General features: G+C 36.3%; 5 protein-coding genes and 1 long non-coding RNA gene across 12 annotated transcripts; 2 read left to right on the top strand and 4 right to left on the bottom strand.

The window, feature by feature from the left end:
- Window positions 1-25: 25 nt before the first annotated feature.
- Window positions 26-2770, bottom strand: LOC104723650 (putative polygalacturonase). Of its 2 annotated transcripts, none has more exons than XM_010442045.3 (6): window positions 2494-2770; window positions 1924-2223; window positions 1445-1565; window positions 1192-1366; window positions 1022-1092; window positions 26-907 (listed from the first exon to the last, which is right to left on the bottom strand). In XM_010442045.3, the coding sequence occupies exons 1-6, from the start codon at window positions 2500-2502 to the stop codon at window positions 261-263; spliced, it is 1323 nt and encodes a 440-aa protein (XP_010440347.1). In that variant the 5' UTR covers window positions 2503-2770; the 3' UTR covers window positions 26-260. The 2 variants fall into 2 exon arrangements, with proteins under 2 accessions (XP_010440347.1, XP_010440353.1); XM_010442051.3 differs by having other exon boundaries at window positions 2490-2745.
- A 4089-nt stretch (window positions 2771-6859) lies between these two features.
- Window positions 6860-8234, bottom strand: LOC104723641 (putative F-box/LRR-repeat protein 9). Its single transcript, XM_010442035.2, is given in 4 exon segments — window positions 6860-7378; window positions 7381-7630; window positions 7869-8047; window positions 8050-8234. Coding segments are annotated over 4 exon segments (834 nt in total). The 5' UTR covers window positions 8185-8234; the 3' UTR covers window positions 6860-7108.
- Window positions 8235-8384: 150 nt separating this feature from the next.
- LOC104723609 (uncharacterized) lies at window positions 8385-12332 on the bottom strand. 4 transcript variants are annotated; one of them, XM_010442006.3, is made up of 5 exons: window positions 12141-12268; window positions 11289-11310; window positions 10486-10564; window positions 9559-9988; window positions 8385-8807 (listed from the first exon to the last, which is right to left on the bottom strand). In XM_010442006.3, exons 4-5 carry the CDS (start codon window positions 9970-9972, stop codon window positions 8637-8639), a joined length of 585 nt encoding a protein of 194 aa, XP_010440308.1. In that variant the 5' UTR covers window positions 9973-9988; window positions 10486-10564; window positions 11289-11310; window positions 12141-12268; the 3' UTR covers window positions 8385-8636. The 4 variants fall into 4 exon arrangements, with proteins under 4 accessions (XP_010440308.1, XP_010440302.1, XP_010440321.1 ...); XM_010442000.3 differs by lacking the exon at window positions 11289-11310 and having other exon boundaries at window positions 12141-12332; XM_010442019.3 differs by lacking the exons at window positions 11289-11310; window positions 12141-12268 and adding an exon at window positions 10954-11036.
- Window positions 12333-12825: 493 nt separating this feature from the next.
- Window positions 12826-13901, bottom strand: LOC109128497 (uncharacterized). The gene is made up of 3 exons (XR_015580021.1): window positions 13549-13901; window positions 13414-13469; window positions 12826-13328 (listed from the first exon to the last, which is right to left on the bottom strand). It is a non-coding gene; the product is annotated as an uncharacterized LOC109128497 (long non-coding RNA).
- LOC104723601 (sucrose synthase 2) lies at window positions 13867-18383 on the top strand. 3 transcript variants are annotated; one of them, XM_010441988.3, is made up of 15 exons: window positions 13867-14470; window positions 14613-14745; window positions 14823-14974; window positions 15048-15240; window positions 15334-15452; window positions 15561-15777; window positions 15863-15958; window positions 16059-16232; window positions 16409-16525; window positions 16633-16799; window positions 16889-17113; window positions 17221-17542; window positions 17627-17871; window positions 17960-18098; window positions 18182-18383. In XM_010441988.3, exons 1-15 carry the CDS (start codon window positions 14382-14384, stop codon window positions 18215-18217), a joined length of 2424 nt encoding a protein of 807 aa, XP_010440290.1. In that variant the 5' UTR covers window positions 13867-14381; the 3' UTR covers window positions 18218-18383. The 3 variants fall into 3 exon arrangements, 2 of the variants coding, with proteins under 2 accessions (XP_010440290.1, XP_087340542.1); XR_015580019.1 differs by having other exon boundaries at window positions 13928-14470; window positions 16893-17113; XM_087484416.1 differs by having other exon boundaries at window positions 14236-14341; window positions 14588-14745.
- Window positions 18384-18476: 93 nt separating this feature from the next.
- LOC104723592 (putative pectinesterase/pectinesterase inhibitor 58) lies at window positions 18477-20711 on the top strand. The gene is made up of 3 exons (XM_087484425.1): window positions 18477-19343; window positions 19441-19809; window positions 19900-20711. The coding sequence occupies exons 1-3, from the start codon at window positions 18692-18694 to the stop codon at window positions 20589-20591; spliced, it is 1713 nt and encodes a 570-aa protein (XP_087340551.1). The 5' UTR covers window positions 18477-18691; the 3' UTR covers window positions 20592-20711.
- The last annotated feature ends 3571 nt before the right edge of the window (window positions 20712-24282 follow it).

The raw sequence follows: 24282 nt of genomic DNA, 5'->3' as shown, positions 1-24282 counted from the left end.
AAGCCCAATTACAACAAAATAAAGATTTGAACAAAATTTTCTTTGATTACTACACACATGAATGAAGAAATGAACCTGTACAAGATTATATAAAATCTCACAAGCTGCAACAACACCAAACAATGGAGGGGGGAATTTTGAACAGGTTAAATTCTACACACTGTGGTTTATTGGATGGGGAGGGGAATAAAGAAAAAGAAAGAATCTGACCTTTTTTAGCTATCTTAAAAAAACAAATATGAATCATGCGGAGCTGACTCTCATAAGGACTCAGCTCTACCATAGTCACTATCAAAACTCTTTAGCTCAGGGCATGGTTCAGGGACTACGGATTCTGATGACCCGTCAACATACGAGCATTGCCAAGAATCAACAGGAGAATCCGAGTTCTTGATCGACAGAGAGATGTTCGATAAGATGATCGAAGTGAAAGGAGACTCTTTGGTTCCAAAGAAACCCCCGGCGATGCTGATGTTTTCTCCTACAATGTCATGTAATCTGATGTGACTCACGAGCGGGAAAGCATTTTCGTCGAAACCAGAATCCGGATGAGTGCCGAAGCTACCGTTGGCTATAAACGCAGTACCAACGTTAACCATATGGACGTTGGAGATATCAATCTCTTTTATGTAACCTCCTCTTCCTTTTGTTGTTCTAAAGGCAATCCCGGTTAACGAGTTGTGTATGTGAACATCTTTGACCTCGACATCAGATATGCCACCAGACATTTCACTACCAAAGGAAATGGAGGAACCATAAGCTCCTCCGAGGTGAACGTTTCTTATCTCAACGTTTGCAGTAGCTCTTGCATACGAAATACCGTATTGGTCCCAACCGCTTTTAAGGGAAATTGCATCATAACCCATGTTGATGGTAGAATCTTGGATACACACATTTACAGTAGAATCTGAAAGAAAAAAAAAATAGAAAACAAACAGTATGAGATTCTAGTGCTGCAACAATTGTTTAAACACCTATTTATGCATCAGCTGTCTTGTTGGGATCATTCATAACAACTAACCTGGGACAATGCCGATGGTATAAGGAGATTCAGGAGAAGTGTTAGCTGTTACATTATGAATGTATACATTGCTGCAAAAGATCAGTGACCAGAGTTAAAGAGTTTACCAAATTTTTCAAAACCAAAGGAGCTAACAATTATAAGTGAGGCATTTTCAAACTGATGCTTACTTAGAATAAACCGAATGGATAGTATAAGCAGGAGCATTCAAGAACGTAAGATTTGAGACAAAGACATTTTCGGAAGAGACAAGCTCGATGAGGTGAGGGCGACTGTACTCTAAAGAATTGGTATTGAACCGATCCCACCAAACCAGGCCTTGTCCATCTATAGTACCATTATCACCTAAGACCGAAAAATATGGAACATTAGCATTGACAAACAAAATAAAAATGAAAAGATCAAATCATGTATTATTATTACCTGTTATTATTACATCATGTAGCGTATCACCGTTTATCAAACTCAGGTATCTCTTCCCTGGTAGATCAACGCCCTGTCCATATGACGGTAATGGATCCACTACTTGCCAATGCGATGGATCCTATATACAGATTTTTTGTTCGAGGTAAGAACCAAAAGACACAAATGTTCTGATTGGTAACAATGCAGACCATGGTACATAGCTACGACATTTTGAATCACTCAGGCAGTATTGTAAATGGAGCTAGAGATCATCCTAAGCCACAATGCCTAGTTCACCAAATTTGGGGTTTTCTACACATCAAAATCTACTCCATCAGGAAAAGACATGAATCTCTAAAGCTAACCAGAAAGTTCTATGGAGTAGTTAAGCCACACACAAACTCTGATCTTAAGACAAAGAGAGGCACACACACACACACACACAATAGAATGATCAAAAACATAAGACAAAAGAGGCGTAGAACATACAGACATACCTGGGAGGCAAGTATGACGGCGTCTTTGTCGAGAAATAGAGTAATATGACTAGTGAGATTGAAACTACCAGTGAGCCAGCGTCCGGGAGGAACAAAAAGCTGAGCACCACCTTTATCGGCATAAGACTTAAGAGAGAAGACAGCATTCTGAAAAGCAAGTGTGTTCAACGTTTTACCATCTCCCACAGCACCAAACTCCGTAATTCTCATAATGTGTTCTCTCATCTTCGGTTTCTGATCACATACGCCGCCGTAAATCGGAATCACACAGCTCAATGCCAGCAACAAAACTAGTTCCACCTGCAAAAAAAAAAAAACAAAACATAAAACTCTTACTAAGAGCTACCAAAATTCAGATCCGAATACGATAAACATAAATTGGGTTCGATTCTAATAAATAGATAACAAAAGGAATCATTTCTCAAACGGATCCGGAGAAATGACCAAGACCCAGAAAGCGAATTGGATTCGAGTTTCGAAGCTTCGTCTCGATCAAGGAAATTTCGGACAAGACAGCAAAGGACAAGGAGAGTTAAGAACTAAACCAAAATAATAAGAAGACGTACTTACTGGCATCATCTTTAGTTGTAACGAAAAAAAACACAAAAGAAAAGCTGTCAGAGAAAAAGGCAGGGGAAAAAGGGGAGAACTTTTCGCGCCCAAATGTAACCCGACAGTGAGAGAAAGAGCGAAGAAGAAGGGAGTGAAGGAAAGAAAGAAGAAGGAGAAGAGTTATGATGACCACAGAGAGAACAACAACACAGAACAGAAGAAGCTCTTTTTTTTTTTTTTATGATGATGATTGAGCAAACAGTATAAAATGATAGAATAAAAGACAAATTATGATATTTTATAGTACAGAATAATTACATTAAAAAGAAAAATATTTTTTTAAAAAAGATGCAAAATTAACCCCAAATGACAGCCTTTATTTATGGGGGTATTAGCATTTTAAGACTTTATAAATTATTGAGCATATTAAGGAAAAGACAACCAAATGGTAAATGAAAAATAAAAATATTATATTTTAATTTAATGTGTTATAAATTTTATCATTAATTTCCACTAATTTGCAATTACTACCATTTTTTTTTTCTTTTGGCTACAAAGAATGAAGAAGAAGAATCGTAACGTATTATCGCCGACAGATCTTCTCATTCACCGGCCGAGAGAGAGAGAGAGAAAACGACCTCTTTTTTTTTTTTGCTTGTCTTCGTAAAGAAAAAATAAAAATGGTTGTCTGAAATTGATTTTTTTTGTCTTTTATTTAGAGAGTGCATGTGTTTGGTTTTCTTTTTGTAACTTTTTTTAGATAAGAAATTGTTTTTTTAGTGTTTGATTTTTTTTTTTCTAATGTTTTTGGTTTTATTATGTCTTTTTCATTGTTTTGTCGTCGTCAATATGATGTCATAGTGTTATGGTCTAGAACTCTAGATGTTTAGGAACGGAAAAATATTTAAAATTTGAAATCCAAAAAAAATATTGGATATTCAGAGTTTTCCGATCAATATCTGATCCGAATTTGCTATAGTGTCTAATTCTTTTCACATTTAAGATATTCCTTCTGTTCCAAATTAATCTATAAGTTCTTTTAGCTAAACACACAAAGATAAAAAAAAATAAAAATATTATAACATTTAACTAAATTCAATCAATAGAAAAATACTAAAAATTTTAAATAGTCAAAATTATCAAATTAATATAAAAAGTGTACAGAAACTTGACAAAAAAAAGCCTAACATATCTAATATATTGAAACTGAGGGAATATATAGAATAGTAAACTGTGATTCTGGCATCATAAATTATATATATATAATATATCTTGGATTTACTTATTTTATTGACAATATCTTTAACTTTTTTAAAAATATTGATTTAACCGAAGTAAATGTGAAGTAAGTGTTAAGTTTTAACTCCTTGACGTGGGTCGGTGTTTCTCTTTTGTTTTCAATTTTCAATTTCATGTTCTATATATAAATCTCTAATAATTTGCCAATGATTTATGCAAATTCGTTGGCCTTCTTTTTTCAATTTTTCATAATTTTCCTCTCCTTTAGGATGAGATTCATTCCGACCACAATAGGACGAGTTTATTGGTGGTGTGTGGATGCCTATCCGCTGAAGGTCTGTTCAAGCGATTCTCTTTGTTCTATGATTGAAATCGGTTCTCATATGTATTGTCGACTTTGTTTCGACATAAACTTATTTTTGAGAGGTGATTTACAATGTTGGATCTGGGATCCCGGTGACTCAACTGATGGCGACTTCAAGACTCGGCAAGAACTTATCATTAAACACCATCTCCATCTCTGCTCAGTGGTTATGGGCCTCTTTCACTCACATCTAAAGGCAAGGAAAAAGTTTGATGATGATTTATTTCCATTCTCTATGTTTCAGTGGTTTTGGAGACAGTTTATCTTCTACCAAGGGAACAAAAAGAATCACCAACCGTTACATCTACCAAATGACCTTTTATCGAAGTCATCTGAAGAACTTACCCGAACTTTTCAATTCTGGCCATTGAAGAATATCAACAAAGGAATCAATATTATGGATTTATCATGAGTGATATTTACAGCCAATATAGTACCATCGCCTAGCGCCGGAGATGGAAATGTTTGTATGGTTAGCGATGTAACTGATGGATCACAAGCCTTTGATTTTCAAAACAAGTTTTAGTGCTACATAACAGAAGAGACAGCCCAACAAAAAGATCAAAATAGACCGACAACAAAGACGATGAAAGAAAATAACAGATTGATTAATCTGTTGACATTTAAGGCTTATTTATAACAAAAACGATATGTTTTTCACTTTTGTGTTGTGTCCTTAAATATTGGTTGTATGGTATGTAGAGTTTCAATCTGTAAGGTCATTGATACATTTGTATTATTGTATTCAAATTATTAAAAAATGAAGATGTTAAAAAAAGACTAATCAATTATTATCATATTTAAATATCTTATTTCTAATTATTGTTTAATTATTAATTTTTTATATTTTACTGTAATCAACTTAATATCTCATTTTAGTAATCTGATCTTTAAGTAAAAAACATCAAAAGATTAAAAAATTGATATAGATATATTACTTTTTGTGCCAAGAATATCAAATTTTGAATAAAAATATTATATAAAACAAGATAAGGTTTAAAAGAAAACCAAGAAAAACAAGAGAATGAAAATGAGTAAAGTTTGAATGTATATACTATATAGTAAATGTGGGAATATTAAGAAAAAAAAAACAGAATTTGTTAAAAATGCCCTTTTTGATATACCCCTTTTCAAAAATACCCTCTTTTCTGGCCATTTTTATTTTTGCTCTCTTTTAATTTTTAATGACCATTTTACCCTTAGATGAAAATTATTTTATTCAATAAAAAGAAAAACAAATTGTCCCGCCAAAAAATTTCCGACATATTTTCCCGCCAAAAATTTTTCGAAAAAATTTTCCCGCCAAAAATTTTTTGAGATAAAAAATTTCGACAAAAAAATTTTCCCGCCAAAATTTTTTCCGCAAAAAAAAATTTACAAGGTTTTTAAAAGGTTTTATAAGGTTTCTACCTTATAAAAGCCTTATAAACACCTTGTAAAGGCTTTTACAAGATTTTTTAAAGAGTTTTAAAAGGTTTTTTAAACAACTTGTAAAAGCTTTTACAAGATTTTTAAAAGGTTTTAAAAGGTTTTTAAAAGGTTTTTAAAAGGTTTTTAAAAGGTTTTAAAAAGGTTTTCAAATGGTTTTTAAAAAGATTTTTAAAAGGTTTTTAAACACCTTGTAAACGCTTTTACAATGTTTTTAAAAACCTTGTAAAAGTTTTTATAAGATTTTTAAAAGGGTTTTAAAAGGTTTTTAAACACCTTGTAAATGCTTTTAAAAACTAAAAGCATTTACAAGGTGTTTAAAAACCTTTTAAAAACATTTACAAGGTTTTTAAAAGCGTTTACAATGTGCTTAAAAACCTTTTAAAAACCTTGTAAACACTTTTAAAAGTTTTTTAAAAGCGTTTACAATGTTTTTAAAAGGTATAAATTTCAATATTTTTTGGTGGGAAAAATTTTCGATTTTGGCGGGAAAATTTTTTTTTTGGCGGGAAAAATTTTCGATTTTGGCAGGAAAAAAAATATTTTGGCGGGAAATTTTTTTGGTAGGAAAATATTTTCGATTTTGATGACTGTACATTCTTGCTGTCACTCAATAAAGGGTAATTTGGTCATTTTGTATATAAAAAGGGGTAGTTTTAAAAATCGTCAACATAAAGGGGTATTTTAAAAAGGGATATGGAAAAAAGGGCATTTTTGAGAATACCCAAAAAAAAAAAAAGGGAACTGTGGGGAAGAGAAGGGAAAGTCTCAAAAAAAAAAAAAAAATGCCATGTGGCTGACAGTGAAATAAGCTGAATGACTAATTTTGCCAGCCTGTCACTTTTTGTCTTCTTCTTTTTCTTCCCTTTTATGTTTTCTTCTGTTTCTATTTTCATTTCATCAAAGTTACTGATATGATATGATATAGTTCAATTTTGTTTTGTACATTGTTTTATTACGTCAGATATTTCAATTTTGTTTTCATAACAATGTTTCTGCAAAATACTGTAACAAATAAAGTTTACATGGGCGAGGGATCGATTAATTCTTTGAATATATAAAACCAATTATCCTTAATTCTGTTACTATTAACAGAATATAAATCTAACCGGATCTTGTTCAAACTCAAGTTTGCAGCTAGTACATTTGATGATGTTTTTGCAGACGTTGATGACATTGTAACAATCGTTTCACCATCGGCATTGACGAGAAACGTGCTAGGCGTCGATGTTGACACCATGGATTATGCTAAGGTAGAAATTGACGAAGAATGTGTAAAACGTTGGTGTCGACACGAGAGAATGTGTAAACGTTGCAAAGATTGAGCACTATTAGTAATTAGGCTAATCCTTATTAACCCGACAAGAAGGCGATGTTCTTATAAGAAGTTTGTGACTTGCGCTGAAAGAAACATGCTATATCTGGCGAGTAATTCACACGCTCGAACTCAAAAGCTAACACTAAGGTAAAAGAGGGACACAGACAGACATCCACTGAAACTAGTTACTGAAAAGAGGACATGAACAAGTTGATAACCAGTCAGTACAACTTGTCACTGCATTCTTCACCGCGCTTATCCTTGTTTAGTCATAATACTACGAGTCAGAATGATAGTTGCATGTCGTCGACGTACTCCTGCTCGCTGTCATCATTTTTGTCGCTGTCATCATATGAGTAATCATAGCCTTCTTTGAACCTATCGTAACACTGCTTCTCTAGACCCCCAGGCAGGTAAACGTTGAAACACCGACAACGTATATCAAGATGTTCTAGGTTTTGAAAATTGTCAAGAATGGCATTTAAACCAGCGTCTGATAATCCGTTCCCTAGAAGCTGGAGGTGGCGAAGACTAGGCATTGTATCAGCGATTGCACTAGCGCAATACCATCGCCAGATTCCACCAAGTAATCCGAGACTTTAAGCTTTAACAGCCTTATTATCATCAACGTCCTCAGATTTGGACAAGACTGGCATACAGCTTTCAAATCCCATCCTCAGATAAACGAGTCTGAAGAAATCTCGAGTTCTTCAAGCAATGGGAGCTTCACAACAGCTTCGAGAATCCCATAGCCGGTTACTTGTTCACCACAGTCAACAACTCCAAGGCGTCTAAGATTACTTGATCTGCATATCAGATAAAGAGTTATTATAACTGCTTATAAGAACAACACAACAACCTTCTTTCCTACTACCTTTTATCAACAACACTTAGGAACAAACTCAAACACAATTTGGGGGCATTTCATATAACTCAAACCCTAGACAACACAGCATTTGAGAGGCTTACTATAATTAAAAGATCTCAAGCCTTAACATTATCAGAAAATTTTGTGAGTTTTAGGGATTTGAAGAAAGAAAGAACCTATCGGCGACGTAGGTAAGGAGAGAATCGCTCCCGAAGTTCTTAATGTTGATCTCCAGCAAGCCTCCACGGCTAAGATCAACGGCGTTAAGGCACATGTTCTCGAGGTCGAACCTCCAAGCTTCGAAGTTTTCTGGGATTCACGTCGCATCGATTTTGGTCCACATCGATGGGTCTTTTTACATACGCGTCGCCACGAGCTGCACACCTTCTGAGCGACGTGGAGTATCTCAATCGTGCTTAGACGGAGAAGAATTAAAGACGTCAACTCCGGCGGAAGCTCCGCCCAGTTGCTATGATTTTCTCTTCTCTTCATCGCCGCAGAGGCAAAAGACGACGAAGAGAACTCGAGTGTTTTCTCCTAGCCATAAAATTACACTATTGCCTCTATGTCTCTATATAATTACGAAAACATTTCATGCTGATAGAGGTCTACTAAGCCCATTACTTGATATTGGGCCAAGGCTCATTAGTTATAATACTACTCACGTTGTGTTATTAAAAATCAATGAAAGATTCAAATTAATGGACAGATGTTCTTATTAACCACCATACATGACGACATCAAAACCACAAACAAGAGATCGGTTCAGAAGACGTATTTCAAGTTTTTATCCGAATTATGTGCGTAATGCAAAACGGCTAAACACAGCCTTTGCCTTTCTTTGTCTATCTGAAGAAGAAGAAGGAAAAGAGTTGTCTTTCAACAAAAGGGACTAAAGTGATCTTCCCTTAAAACAAAGATTCAAAAGAAGAGAAGCTTTTGGTTTAAAGAACAATGGTGTCAACCAAGGCTTCTGTAATCTTCCTCTCCAGTTCCTTTGGCTCGATCCACAATGAACTCTGCTCATGTAGTAGCTTCTTTCTCTCTTTGATCTTCTCTTCCCTTTTTATACCCATCATCTTCCAGATCTCTAGCTTCTCCGCTCTTTCTTTCATCTACAATTTATTATACACAAAAGACAGGTCTATATAAATCAACAGGTCTAAGGAAAACACTATGACCATTACTGCTCCAAGGCTGTGTGACCAAGAGAAATGAGGAACTCAAACAAGAATCAGAAACCAGGGATTGTGTACACTTCTCAGTCAATTTGCAGAAACAAGTACGTGAAATCAATTTTATCAGTCAGTAGACACTATTTTGGCAAATGTGTGCGTGTACAATGTTTCATCTACCTACAAGCTCGAACAAATGAAGCTTCTAACTAATAAGTTTCACTGCCCTCCCACATTCCCACTGAGAAAGCATCAAGATCAAGCATCGAAACCTATCTTATGTTTGATACAGGCAAGATTCCAAAGCTGGAACCACAACAACAACAACTACTGTAGAGAGACCATGATGATTACAGGATTCATAGAAAAATCTCAACTTCTAAGCAACGATTATCCAAGCTCTTAATTAATTATACATCTCCAGCTATACTCCAAAGTTTTTTTCTCTTCAAATCACAAACACCCTTTTATATATTACTACACCTTAAACCACAACTAGGCAAAGTTCCCAAAATTTCAAGAGGAAACAACACTTTGTTTCCCCATATGCCAGACAAAGCTTATCCAGACCCACCCTTTTCCTCATTTCTCCAAGAATCATCTCACACTAAACTAACTAGTTGATTCAACATCCATCACAGTTCCTATACAAGGAAGAAAAGAATTGAGAACAGAGGAAGTGAGAACTCACCAGGGTTTGCCTGAACTCTTCATCAGCAATCTTACGTTCCTCAGCCCTAACCTTAGCAGCCTCAGCCTTCAACCGTCTCCTCTCCTCATTAGCAGCTCGTTCAGCCAACAACCTAGCCTCATCCTTAGCCTGCTTCTCAACACGAAGCATCTCAATCTCATGAATGTACTCTTTACGATACACTGTAACTTTCTTTGCATAATCTCTCCTAAGTTGTGCAAGCTTCCTCTCTGCGTCTTTCGGATCCTTTGGAGCTTCCCAGCTACCAATATAGCTTTCTGGCTCAAGAAAGTTGTGAGTCTCCTGGTGGTATCTATGGTGAGTGGCCTCAGCAGAGAAAGACCTGATAGACCCAATCATGGAAGCGTTCTCACTCTGCCTCACGAGACGGCTTAGCTTATTGCAAAAAGCCATTTTTTTTTCACTGAATCTGAAGAGAGAAAATGAAAAACACAAATACAGATTAAGATTCAAGGAGGCAGAAATACAGATGTAAAAATCATTATGAACGGCACATAATAAAACAGATAACCAAAATCTTTGCCTAAATATGAGAGAAATTGCGATGATGAAAGAAGCATTACCATTGACTAGCACCGAGCCAAAAATGTCAAGATTATGATCAGATTCGTTAAAAACTCTATTTCTGGTTCTATAATATAGAAGATTAAAACAAACAAACATACTAAGGAAGATTAAAACAAACTATGAGAGAACCGGAGATTATAAAACAATGTGTCTTTGTTTATGTTATAATCTCAATCTCAATCACATTGTCAACCAAAATACATGCAACGGCAACAAATCAGTCACACGCCACTCAAAACAAATGTTTAATATAAACAAATGGCCAAAATTTACTAAAAGGCAAAAATCATTGACCAACAAATTATATTTTATATCGATCAGTTGTAGCAAAGGAAATACCTTCGTGTCAAAAGACCCTCACGTTCAAGCAGATCTTCAAGCGGCTTCAGTGGATCAGCTTCTCATTAAGAAGATCAATCTGCAGAAACAAAGATCTGAATTTCTTAGATTCAGCTTACATTGTCATTGCTGCGGTTGCATGTTATAACTTAACAAAGAAAACAACAGAAGTGAACTAATTATTTGACAACAAATATTCAGAAATCATGAGACAGAACACTTGCATAATTCACAAAACAAGTTCATTCTTCCTCGATCTTCCTAATTCATATGATATCTACACAACCTGATCCTGTTATCTTTGATTAGCTAATTCAACCAGCCAAGACAGAATAGAACAATAATTATGTGTTCAAATTATGTGTTCAAACACTAACTCATCATATTTTTATTCTATAAGTGGAGACACAGAAGTATAACCCAGAAAAAAACTTTCTTACGGTGGCTGAGAGAGTGAGAGAGACTTACGGTGGCTGAGAATCGATTTGGGGATTTTAGTTTTAGGGTTAAGTTATCAATTGACTAAAATAAGAGAAACGACATCGTTTATCACATATGATTTTTTTTTTTTTAAGTCTCATGGGTACCCATAACCCGATAAGATAAACCCGAATAAGACTTTCCAAATTGGGTACCCGAACCATTTAAAACCCAGAAAATTTTAACATATCTTTGGGTCTCTTACTTTTCATGGGTCCCGGGTACCCATCGGGTTAAAACCCATTCTTAACATCCCTATTCTATATTCAACAGAGCCACAATCAAGAGTTTATTAATATAGATTCAGAGTGATGAACACTTACCATAAACACGAGAAGCAACAATCTGCAGAAACCATATTAAGAAAAGAAAAAAAAAACGTGAATTTATTTTGATCATCTAAGGTCACAACAGTTTTGACATTCTTTCACATAAACGGCTTATATAAACAATAAAAAACGAGAGACCTCACATGATAGAAGTATTCATCAAAAAGACATGTAATGCAATAGTTCCTCCTTTGCCAAAAAAACTAGTAAAACTAACAACAATCATCAACCTTCTAAAGTCCACTAATGACACTAAGGCACTAAAGAAACAGAAACAGAGTCAGGAAACCATGACAGAATCACATCTTGTAAGGATTCAAGAATTAACGTTTACATATTCTCCTTTATCAGACAAAACTTATGCCACTACTTCAAATGAGGCAAACGAATAACTTTGATAAGCCAAGAACTAGTATCCTACAAAGACAAGATTGGTTTTACTCATTATCTTAATCCTACTTCTGTTCTTACAAAGATCACACTTAAAAAACTAATTAAGAATTTCCTACAAAAAAATCTCAAGCAAAATCATGTTCCAAGGAAAAAAAATGATTCAGAAAAGTTCACCTAGCATTGAACATCAATCCCACTATTTCTTAAGACAAAAGGGATACAAAGATTTTTTTTTCACTGAAGAGAGAAATGAAAAACTCAAATACAGATTCAGATTCAAAGATACATACAGAGAATTCGAAATTAAGTGTTTCTACGTTGCAGCAACAATTAGAGGTTCTGGTTTGGTTTAAATCTTGATTAATGGGAACAGGTAGGGTTTATGAATCGGGGAACTCTACTTAGGTTTAATGTAAGCAAATGCGAAAGTATAAATTGGGTGAAGAAGCTTACCTGGGAGGGATGAATCGACGGAGATTTGTGAGTTTGGGACAGAGAGAGCAGAGGAAGAAGAAGAACAACGGCGTGAAGCTTTTTTTTAGGGCTGAGAGAAATGAGTGTAATTGTATTTTTTTTTTTTTTTTTAAATATTAGTACTATTTTGCAATTGTTATTATTTTTTATTTTTTTTGTATGATTAAAAGCAATTTAAAAGGTTCTTTTCTATCGTTCTTTTTATTGATAGGTTATGAATTTGTGGATGTGTATTTTGATTTGCTTAGTGTTGGTGTAATTCTAATGTATCAACTCTTGTCTAAGATTCTGAATCAATGAATGAAAATGAAGTGTTAAAAAAAAAAAAAAAACTCTGCATTTGCTTTTTTTTCTTTTTCTTTTTTTCTTTTTTATTGTCATAAGAGTACAAGATTGGCTCTGCATTTGCTTTTATTTTAATAGTTTAAAACCTCCCAAAGATAACTTCTATATATATATATATATATTTTTTTTTTTGTACATTTCACGTCAGTTAAGTATGAGTTAGTGCTAGGTTTTCAGTCTAATTAAATTGTTAATATATATGTGTATACAACTTTGATAGTGTAACAATTTAGGTTTTAAGCCGTGGTTCATGGAAGTATAACTCATCTTAGATTTTAATTAGTGTCTTCACCCAAAAGTGAAATGTGAAACAAACAAATGTGGAAATTGAATTGAATAAATTTGATCATGTAAATCAAACACTAGTAAAACAACTATCCCCCTTGTCAAAAGTAAGATAAGTTATTGTAATCATTTGTGATGCACCGTTGGTTAGCTAACATATGTGTTTTCTTTGCACCAAAATTGAGTGAGTACAGATCATTGAGTGAATGAGATCATAAGTAGATTCAGAGGACGGCGTAATCTGACATGATGCCATCAGAAGGAAAAGCTGATGGATTGAAGCGCAAGTCAGCACCATACACTCCAAGGTCTGATGATGTGCTCCCCTTCAAGCATCTTTACAACTCCCGACTTGCTTGGCCTTAATGTCGGAGACTTGTTTGAGCATTAAAGTGAAACCTTTATCATTCCTCATCTGGAGTCTATTTTGTGATGTTCTTTCAGCTAAAAAGCGACATTACCACCACACCGAAGCTGTAAAAATCTGCCTTTTCTGTTAGGTGACCCCTCATTGCATATTCAGGAGCCATATCTCCTCTGCAACCATAACAACATTAACTCTCACTGAAACATTATCATCATAAGTAGGATTCAAGTGTATAGGACTGACAATAAGACTTACAACATTGTTCCAGCAACTCTGGTGGTAATGTGACTCTCTGATCATCTTCATGGAGCCTAGCATAAGAAACCATGTAAAAGAAAGAAACGCCAAATCTTTTGCAAAAGAAAAAAACCAAAGAGAGATCAACTAAACCTGAAATAATTCACTTAAAACCTGCAATCAACTTAGAAAACCAAAACCTGCAAATTTTTCAAACCAAATCTGCAACTTATATAAATCAAAACCAAAACCTGCAATTTAGACATCTAAAACCTGCAACTTCGACAGCCAAATTCTGCAAATTAATTAATTCACCAAAACCTACAATCTATGTAGCTTAGACAAACCAAACCTGCAACTTAGCAAACACAAATTCTACAAATTAAATAATCAAAACCTGCAATTTAATTGTTTGACCAAAAAAAAAAAAAACACCTACAATTTAAACAACCAAAACTCAAGGAACAGAACATACGAAAAAAGAGTATGGAACAAAACAAAAACAAAAAAAAACATAAATACGGATGAAATCAGAAATAACAAAACATGAAAGTGAAAAAGCATTAAAAAAAAAAAAAAAAACAAAGATCCATCTTTGGCGGGTCTTCTTCTTCTTCATACTATGCGTTAACAAACCATAGCTCGTCGTTTAAAGCGATCTCGAATTCGAACGTGGCTACCATGTATCGGAGGCCCACCACTCACTACGGGCGTTACACTCTAAGTCGAATCAAGCGTTACATGTGGGTGGTGTTGAAGAAACTGATGAAACTCGCCCATGGTTTTCTGTTATCTCTGCCGCCAAGTGTCGATCTTTCTTCGCCACTTCTCACCAAGTTACCAGTAACCCAAAAAATGGATTCCTCCTTCGATCTTGTATATATAAGCTGGAGTGGTTTCTTCAACAAAGTCCTCTCCTTTTGTGTTTTCTGGGTTTGCCTTGTAAGTGTTTGTGTTTTTGCCTCTGAGAAAAAGAAAAAAAAGTCATGCCGACTGGTAGGTTCGAGACGATGCGTGAATGGGTTCACGACGCCATCTCTGCTCAACGCAATGAGCTCCTCTCTCTTTTCTCCAGGTCTCTTCTTTACCCTCTCTCTCTCTCTTTTGAGACCTGAAAAGCAAAATACTTCTAAAAATAGAGCTGCGTTTGTTTGTTTTCCTTTGCATGTGTGTTGTGATTGAGTCTCAATAGTAATCATTTTGGTTGTTATCTTTAGATATGTAGCTCAAGGAAAGGGGATACTGCAGTCCCACCAGCTGATTGATGAGTTCCTTAAGACTGTCAAAGTTGATGGTACAACTGAAGATGTTAACAAGAGTCCATTCATGAAAGTTCTGCAGTCTGCAGAGGTGAATCTCATGACTATGTTATACCTTTCGGTTGAGGTTTTCTTGATGTGTGATACACAATAAGTTTTCGCATTCAGGAAGCCATAGTTTTGCCTCCATTTGTTGCGATGGCTATTCGTCCCAGACCTGGTGTTAGGGAATATGTCCGTGTGAATGTGTACGAGCTGAGCGTAGATCATTTAACTGTTTCTGAATATCTTCGGTTTAAGGAAGAGCTTGTTAATGGCCAGTAAGTAAAATCCTTTTGTGCAAAGTTTTTCTGTGTATGCTTAGATGCTTAAAGTGTCAACCTTTTACGACAGTGCCAATGGAAATTATCTTCTTGAGCTTGATTTTGAACCTTTCAATGCTACATTTCCTCGCCCAACTCGCTCATCATCCATTGGGAATGGGGTTCAGTTCCTCAACCGTCACCTCTCCTCAATCATGTTTCGAAACAAAGAAAGCTTGGAGCCTTTGCTTGAGTTTCTCCGCACTCACAAGCATGATGGCCGTGTTAGTATTTTTCTACACTTGAACTTAGTTTATATCATAAACATTGTATAAGTAGTATATAACACTGATCCGTACTCTCTCGGTGGAATGCAGCCTATGATGTTGAATGATCGAATACAGAATATCCCCATACTTCAGGGAGCTTTGGCAAGGGCAGAGGAGTTCCTTTCTAAACTTCCTCTGGCGACACCATTCTCTGAATTCGAATTTGAGTAAGATCTTTCATTCTTTCGTCATTCGCTGCATATTCTTTTTCCTTATTTGTTCCCTAACAAATTATGTTGCCCTTTTCCCTTCTTGGACAATGTACTTTGGTGAAGACTACAAGGGCTGGGATTTGAAAGGGGGTGGGGTGACACAGCACAGAAGGTTTCAGAAATGGTGCATCTCCTTCTGGATATACTCCAGGCACCTGATCCTTCCGTCTTGGAGACGTTTCTTGGAAGGATTCCTATGGTGTTCAATGTTGTGATTTTGTCTCCGCATGGTTACTTTGGCCAAGCCAATGTCTTGGGTCTGCCTGATACTGGTGGACAGGTAGATTTGGTCGTAATCTTCCATTTCTGGTAACTTGGTGGTTCTCTGTTGATTCAACTTTATACTTTACCGTTGAGATTTGCAGGTTGTGTACATTCTTGATCAAGTACGTGCTTTAGAAAATGAAATGCTCCTTAGGATACAGAAGCAAGGACTGGATGTTATTCCAAAGATTCTCATTGTATATTTTCTTACTGACTATTTACTTTGTTCTTCTCCATTCTAAAACTTTGGATTTTAAGTTTCAGTGTAAGTTCATGTTTCTTTGCTGGCTTCTAAAGGTAACAAGGTTGATACCCGAAGCAAAAGGAACAACGTGCAACCAGAGGTTAGAAAAAGTTAGTGGTACAGAACACGCACACATTCTGCGAATACCATTTAGGACTGAAAAAGGCATTCTTCGCAAATGGATCTCGAGGTTTGATGTCTGGCCATACCTGGAGACTTTTGCAGAGGTTAGAACTTACTAGTAGCCAGATTTCTATATAAACTCTAATTTTTTTCTTTTTGCTACTTTATTTAGATGGGGTTAGCTTAGAGTTAGGGTGAACTAAAGAATATACTTGTACATATGTTGTAGAATCATCCTTTTCAGCTGTATATTAGCTAAGACTTACTTCTATGTGACTAGGATGCATCAAACGAAATTTCTGCAGAGTTGCAGGGTGTACCAAATCTCATCATTGGCAACTACAGTGACGGAAATCTCGTTGCTTCTTTGTTAGCTAGTAAGCTAGGCGTGATACAGGTTGATGATTCTTATGCTAACATGTCTCTGTAATCTTAAATTCAATGTTGTTCATAAAAGACTTGTAAACTTCTGTTCTGATCTCTCCTTTACCATCTGAGAGGCAGTGTAATATTGCTCATGCTTTAGAGAAAACCAAGTACCCTGAGTCTGACATTTACTGGAGAAACCATGAAGATAAGTATCATTTTTCAAGTCAGTTCACTGCAGATCTGATTGCCATGAATAATGCCGATTTCATCATCACCAGCACATACCAAGAGATTGCGGGAAGGTAAAAATTTCATCCAATATTCAACTGCATGTTCTTGCCTCTGGAATTTTTGTTTAATGCCAACCGAAACTGTTTTGCTTTTGTTACAGTAAGAATAATGTTGGGCAATACGAGAGCCACACAGCTTTCACTCTTCCTGGTCTTTACCGAGTTGTTCATGGAATCGATGTCTTTGATTCCAAGTTTAACATAGTCTCTCCAGGAGCTGATATGACCATATACTTTCCATATGCTGACAAGGAAAGAAGACTCACTGCCCTTCATGAGTCAATTGAAGAACTCCTCTTTAGCGCAGAACAGAATGAGGAGCATGTGTAAGTCCTTTCACAACAATTCTGTTTCAGCAATACAAAATGACGTATCTTTTTCCACATTATATAGGTATTGGCTTGCATGTTTCAATCTTCTTGTATTGATGCAGTGGTTTACTGAGCGACCAGTCAAAGCCAATCATCTTCTCCATGGCAAGACTTGACAGAGTAAAAAACTTGACTGGGCTAGTTGAGTGCTATGCCAAGAACAGCAAGCTGAGAGAGCTCGCAAATCTTGTTATAGTTGGTGGCTACATCGACGTGAATCAGTCCAGGGACAGAGAAGAAATGGCTGAGATACAAAAGATGCACAGCCTGATCGAGCAGTATGGTTTACATGGTCAGGTCAGGTGGATTGCTGCTCAAATGAACCGTGCCCGAAATGGTGAGCTTTACCGTTATATCGCAGACACAAAAGGTGTTTTTGTTCAGGTAACATGAAATAAATTCGCATATACTTGGACTTTTTGTTAGGTTTACAGACCACTGTCTAATATTTCTCTTTTGACACCACAGCCTGCTTTCTATGAAGCATTTGGGCTTACAGTTGTGGAATCAATGACTTGTGGGCTCCCAACGTTTGCTACTTGTCATGGTGGACCAGCAGAGATTATCGAGAATGGAGTTTCAGGGTTCCACATTGACCCATATCATCCAGACCAGGTTGCAACTACCCTGGTCAGCTTCTTTGAGACCTGCAACGCCAATCCGAATCACTGGGTAAAAATCTCTGAAGGAGGGCTCAAGCGAATCTATGAAAGGTTGCCCCATTTTTCCTTAACAGGCTCAACAAAAGAACTCTAATATCACTTCACCCAGCTGATATTATAAGGGATTGTGCATGTATAGGTACACATGGAAGAAGTACTCAGAGAGGCTGCTTACACTGGCTGGAGTTTATTCATTCTGGAAACATGTGTCTAAGCTCGAAAGGAGAGAAACACGACGTTACCTAGAGATGTTTTACTCTTTGAAGTTTCGTGATCTGGTTAGTGTAACTCACGCTACTACTTCTCCTCTGTTTTGGATGTCTTCACCTACTTTACTTACATAATTCTATTCGGTTTGCAGGCGAATTCAATCCCGCTGGCAACAGATGAGAATTGAGCATGACATGGTTGGATTCCATTTTCTGCACTCTCTCTTTGGAGCTTTTGTTTGTGTTATCTAAAATAAAAGTTGTTGGGTTTTGTTTCCTTGAGTGGTTTGATTTTGGACTTGTTTGTGTTAATGTTGTTTTGTTTGTTTTCTTAATATCAAAAACAATAATTCACTGGTTGGTGTCTAAGAGCTAATAGTAGTTACTATTTTTAGAGGTAAAGACACAAACCTAGTTATAACGGTCCAAAGCTAAAAACCTTAACTTGTTGGGAAAACGAACCCCCTTAATTCATAACCTCATGCTCTACCCCAATAATAGCACTTTGCATCTGCATTATATTATTAACTCCACTCTTCTCTTCTCCTTCCTTCTAACCAATACAGAGTCACAACAGGGCTCTAAGCAACAGTTAGAAGCCCCTCCAACTAAATTATTTTCTTTACGTTCTCTTGAAATTGAATCCACCAAACAAAAAAAAAATGGGGCTGGAAGGTGAATTGATAAAGAAGAAAAGCATCATTGCTGGGATTCTCACGGCCTTACTCGTTGTCATGGTTATCGTTGTCGCCATCATAAAAACACAAAATACCAGCCATCCAGACAAAATCACCACTGTGCATATTCAAGCAACCACCAAGGCAATCCGAGCAGTTTGCGCACCAACTGATTACAAAGAGACTTGTGTCGACAGTCTCATGCATGCTTCTCCTGACTCCACTCAGCCTCTTGAACTCATTAAGCTTGGCTTCAACATCACCATCCAATCCATAAAAGATAGCGTCAAGAAAGCTTCCGGGGAGCTGAAAGCCAAGGCAGCCAATGACAACGAGACCAAAGGGGCTTTGGAGTTGTGTGAGAAACTTATGACTGATGCTACAGACGATCTGGAAAAGTGTCTTCATAACTTTCATGGGTTCTCAATCACTCATATTGAGGACTTCGTCGAAGATCTCCGTGTTTGGCTTAGTGGTTCCATCGCTTATCAACAAACATGCATGGATACTTTTGAGGAAATTAACTCTAACCTTTCACAAGACATGCACAAGATCTTTGAAACATCCAAAGAACTCACTAGTAATGCCCTTGCTATGATTACTAGCATCTCTAGCTTTCTCGGAGAGCACATCACAGGTACCATTTTTTATTTTGTTACTTGTACACTTAAAAATACATGTCTATCTCTTACGCTAGTAGTATAAACGAAAAATGGTACCATTTTCGCTGACAGGATTAATTGGAGATCATGGAAACCACGCTAGAAAACTCTTGTCCACGGAGGACGGTATCCCAAGTTGGGTTGGACCAAACACTCGACGGCTCATGGCAGAGCAAGGAGTTGTCAAACCTGATGTGGTGGTGGCACAAGACGGAAGCGGTCAGTACAAGACTATCAATGAGGCCTTGAGTGTTGTCCCTAAAGCCAACCAAAAGCCATTTGTTATCTACATCAAGCAAGGTGTCTATAACGAGAAAGTTGACGTCCCCAAGAAGATGACTCACGTCACTTTCATCGGTGATGGACCAACCAAAACTAAGATCACTGGTAGTCTCAACTATTACATCGGCAAGGTCAAGACATACCATACTGCCACTGTTGGTGAGTCCCAACTCTGTTTCTAACCGCAACTCTGTATTATTTAACCCCAACTCTGTTAGCTCATTCTAATATGTATGGTGATTGATACAGCCATCAACGGTGATAACTTCACGGCCAAGAACATCGGGTTTGAAAACACGGCCGGTCCGGAAGGACACCAAGCTGTGGCCTTAAGAGTCTCCGCAGACTATGCGGTCTTCCATAACTGCCAAATCGATGGTTACCAAGACACACTGTACCTCCATTCTCATCGTCAGTTCTACCGTGACTGCACAATCTCTGGCACTGTTGACTTCATCTTCGGAGATGGGAAAGTCGTTTTACAAAAATGTAACATTGTGGTTAGAAAACCAATGAAAGGTCAGTCTTGCATGATCACAGCCCAAGGCCGGACGGATGAACGTGAATCAACCGGACTCGTGCTAGACAACTGCCACATTACCGGAGAACCGGAGTACATTCCCGTGAAATCTATAAACAAAGCATATCTTGGAAGGCCATGGAAACAGTTCTCAAGAACCATTATAATGAGAACGACCATAGATGACGTTGTTGATCCAGCGGGATGGCTTCCTTGGAATGGTAGTTTTGCACTTAATACGCTTTACTATGCTGAGTATGAGAACAATGGGCCTGGCTCAGATCAATCACAACGTGTTAAGTGGCCTGGAATTAAGAAACTCTCGCCTAAGCAAGCTCTCCGATTCACTCCTGCTAGGTTCTTACGTGGTAACTTGTGGATTCCACCAACTCGTGTGCCTTACATGGGGAGTATGCAGTAGATTCCAATTTGCGATTTTTATCTTCCAGTTTCTGTTGTAAGTAATAAAATTTTAAAGGTGAATAATTTTCTGTACATTGTTTTCTATTTGGTTAAGAACAACTAAGAAAGAGCTTCAACTTTTCATAGTTTTGGTAAATTAATCTTCATAAATGTAACGGAAGATGAAAAATAATCCAGTACATACATTTAGTTTTTTAAGAAATTATAGTTCATACCAAGCTGACGTATAAAGAGAGAGAGTCACTCTCAACTGTACTTGTTAAAGCAATATATGCTCTTCTTGTCCATGGATCTATAATGCCTATGTTCCTGTCATTGCAATGATGGTTTTTTTACTCTCGTCTTGTCTAGTAGTATGTTCCTTACTTGGATTCCTACTCCTTTAGGTTCAAAAGAGCAGTTAACATTTTGACTTCTTGTTTATGTACTTTTATTGATTAAGAGTGTTTCATTGTTCTATGGATCGGAGACTACAAAGGTTTTTAGATGTTTTGGAATGGTTTTTGGGCATGGCTTGGTGGATATATAATCAATTGATAGCGGAAACAATCTTATAAATTATAATTTCCACATGTTGAACTGTTGTGTATTTTTCTATTAATAATCTTTTTATATGTATCGAAATCTAATTGAGTATGTATAACACACATGTTGTACATCCGCCGCTAGTTAAGATTTCCTTCCATTCCATATATATCAAATTCTTGTAAGAAACATCAAAATTTATATAATATATGATAATTTTTTTTATAGTTTCATCATTGATTTTATGTATCTAATAACTTAAAGTCGTCAAAATTACGACAATGTAACTTCTGAGGGACCATATGATAAGAAAAGCATTTACATGTGATCGAATACAAAACACAAAACTCTAGTTTATTTATAGAGTTTGAAAGTATTTGGGAATGGACTAACCGAAAAAGGTGGTGGAAGGAAAGAGACAAGATAGTAAAGAAGACTGAAGAGAAGAGACTAGAGACTAGAGAGCATTGAATCAAGTAAAAACACCTTTCCTCTTGGAACCCCTTATCCAATTTTCCCAATATGCTCCAATCTCAAGTCTCGATTTCCACAGATTCACTACTTCCACTACCAGTCTACCACCAACTATATACAGTATATTATAATTACCTAAGAAGAATATATATATAAAAAAAAACTTTTATAATTTAAATAAAGGGTAATATAACCATTTAGTTAAAAGTTAGTCTGACATCCTGAAATTTCGTCTAGCCCTCGTCTTAAAGAACCACTCGTTTGGAGTAAAGTCTTGTGTAAAAAAAGTCATATGCTTTTCGTGAAAGTAATCTCAGATTCTTTATGGTTAATACGTAAACGTAGTAAATGTGTCTGTGAGAATAAATAAATGATGAGAAGGACCCATGCAAATTCCTTGGTACCATTAAATGTTATCTCTGAGATATTCAAATTACAAATATACAACTAATACATTACTTTCTGTTTCTAGACTCTCTAGTGGGTCATATAAAAGCAAAAAAAAAAAGAGATTATTGCCAAACTAGGCATTATTTGTGCAAGACTTTCGGATTTAGGCACTTTATACAGTACACTTCAACTGTAGAGTAAAAGTCAAAATTTTTGGACAATATTGCCCTTCAGAAACGAGCGAGAATCTGAAGACTCAATTAGCAAGTGGGTTGCTGATGTCATGTTATTAAGTATGTAACGTTTGAGAAAATTAGCAACATAAGACATTTATAATGGATATACGTTAAGAATTTAGAATTGGGTCTAGGAAATTAGCTGACATGAATATTTGTTGATCCACGATAAGTCACATATAAGGCTACATTTATATTAAAACCAACAAATTACAAGATTACATCAACATCCAATTAGCGACAGAATCACAATAATATGTATACTAGATAAATGAGAAACTCTCCATTATTTTTTACATGTCCACATCCATCTCACCATTTGACTGGCTGAACTTCTTTTAAATTAGCTGAAACAAGGAAGATTATAAGATAAAGAAGCAGAGGAGAGAAATTAATATATCGTCGTACCTTTAGAAGACGACAAAGAGAGTTCAATATTTGTTTCACCTCACAAATTCAGATCAGTATAGTATATTAAGAGTAGTGTAGAATTTTGAAAACCAGAACATTTTTATAATGCTTGTTATAACAAAGTTAACAACTATTACATGCACCAAATGTTGGAGATATATCATATTTTTGTGCATATGGACAAGACGATGAGTGAACCCAAGGGAAATCAATTTAACAATGTGGTGGTGTTCATAACTATACCCTAAAGCCAATAGCGATGGAAGAATCCAAGGGAAACAAATTTAACGACGCAATGGTGTTCATAACTATACCCTAATCCAAGAGGGATGTAAGAACCCAAGGGAAACAAATTTAACGAGGCAATGGTGTTCATAACTATACCCTAAAGCCAATGAGGATGTAAGAACCCAAGGGAAACAGATTTAACGACGCAATAGTGTTCATAACTATACCCTAAAACAAGGCAGATGACTAAACCCAAGAAAAACCAATTTAATTTTGTTGTGGTGATTAAAACTATACCCTAAATACAAGATGATGATGAATGAACCCAAAGGAAAACAGATTAAACACGCAGTGATAAAATGCGCAATGCCAAATATTATCTCATTACCTCCTGACAAAGAGTTCAATTCCTTAGCGATTTTTTTAACTCAAATGGGTGAGAAAGACAAGTTAAGAGAGTCAAACACATATAAAGGTTCAAAAAATTGCATAAACAAGTACCAACTAATTATGAAGTTTGAGTTTGGTGATTCAATGCAAACAAGAAGTGGGTAACTAAACACGTACATGTATTGATCATTGGTCTGACATTTCTTAGCAGAGCTTGTATTCATCGAAGTCGCAGTAGCATCTACGGCGAGTATACAATGTACCTGTGGCGATAATACAATGTAAAAATGAACAAATATAAATAAACTAAATAGAAAGAACAAACAATTCATCAAAATTTTAAGTTTTACCTGCAACTAGATGCAGAGAGCCCATCAATACTTGATGTATCGTTTGGTAAAATGCATGTAAAATGTGTGAAAGGCGTTTATTTAACTTCAAATTTGACAAATCATTTACCATTCAGACAATACGATTACAAGTTAGATCATAAAATCTGAATTTAACCTGGATTGAAATCTGAGTACGGCATTGAGTTCACCGCCGTCTATGATTTGCCAAGCTACAAACCGTGCTGCTACTTCTTCTTCCACCTTCGACTCCGATTAACCTGCTCTCCTACCGCTTTCACCGCCATTCCTCGCTCTGCTTCTGTCATCCCGTTGCAGTAGCCCCTCTCGTTACCGGAGGAGATTGCCGGAGGTTCGAGGAATTGGAATGCCGGAAACGGTAGAGGAGGATTGGATGACACTACAAGAAAACCTGCGATATGTGACCATTGGTTGTGACCAAAATTGTAGTCGCAAATATTAGCGACTACTTTGTAACGTATTTGTGACCAATTAACGACCAACACCAATACCAAGACAAATCAGTCGTAAATTAACGATGATGCTGGGAAGTCGGCGAGTAGTCGCAAATTGCGGACTCTTTTGCTACGCTTTTAAGACTGGTCCAAAAAAGGTCGTAGTTTGCGACTAATTTGGGATGGAAAGAACGGGGTTGCAAAAAGCCGTCGCTAAATCGTCACAAAAT

This window comes from Camelina sativa, chromosome 2 (assembly GCF_030686135.1).
Source record: "Camelina sativa cultivar CO46 ecotype springtype chromosome 2, ASM3068613v1".
NCBI classification, from domain to species: Eukaryota; Viridiplantae; Streptophyta; class Magnoliopsida; order Brassicales; family Brassicaceae; genus Camelina; species Camelina sativa.
The sequence above is the reverse complement of the archived record's forward strand: the minus strand, read 5'-3'. Positions and strand labels throughout refer to the sequence as shown.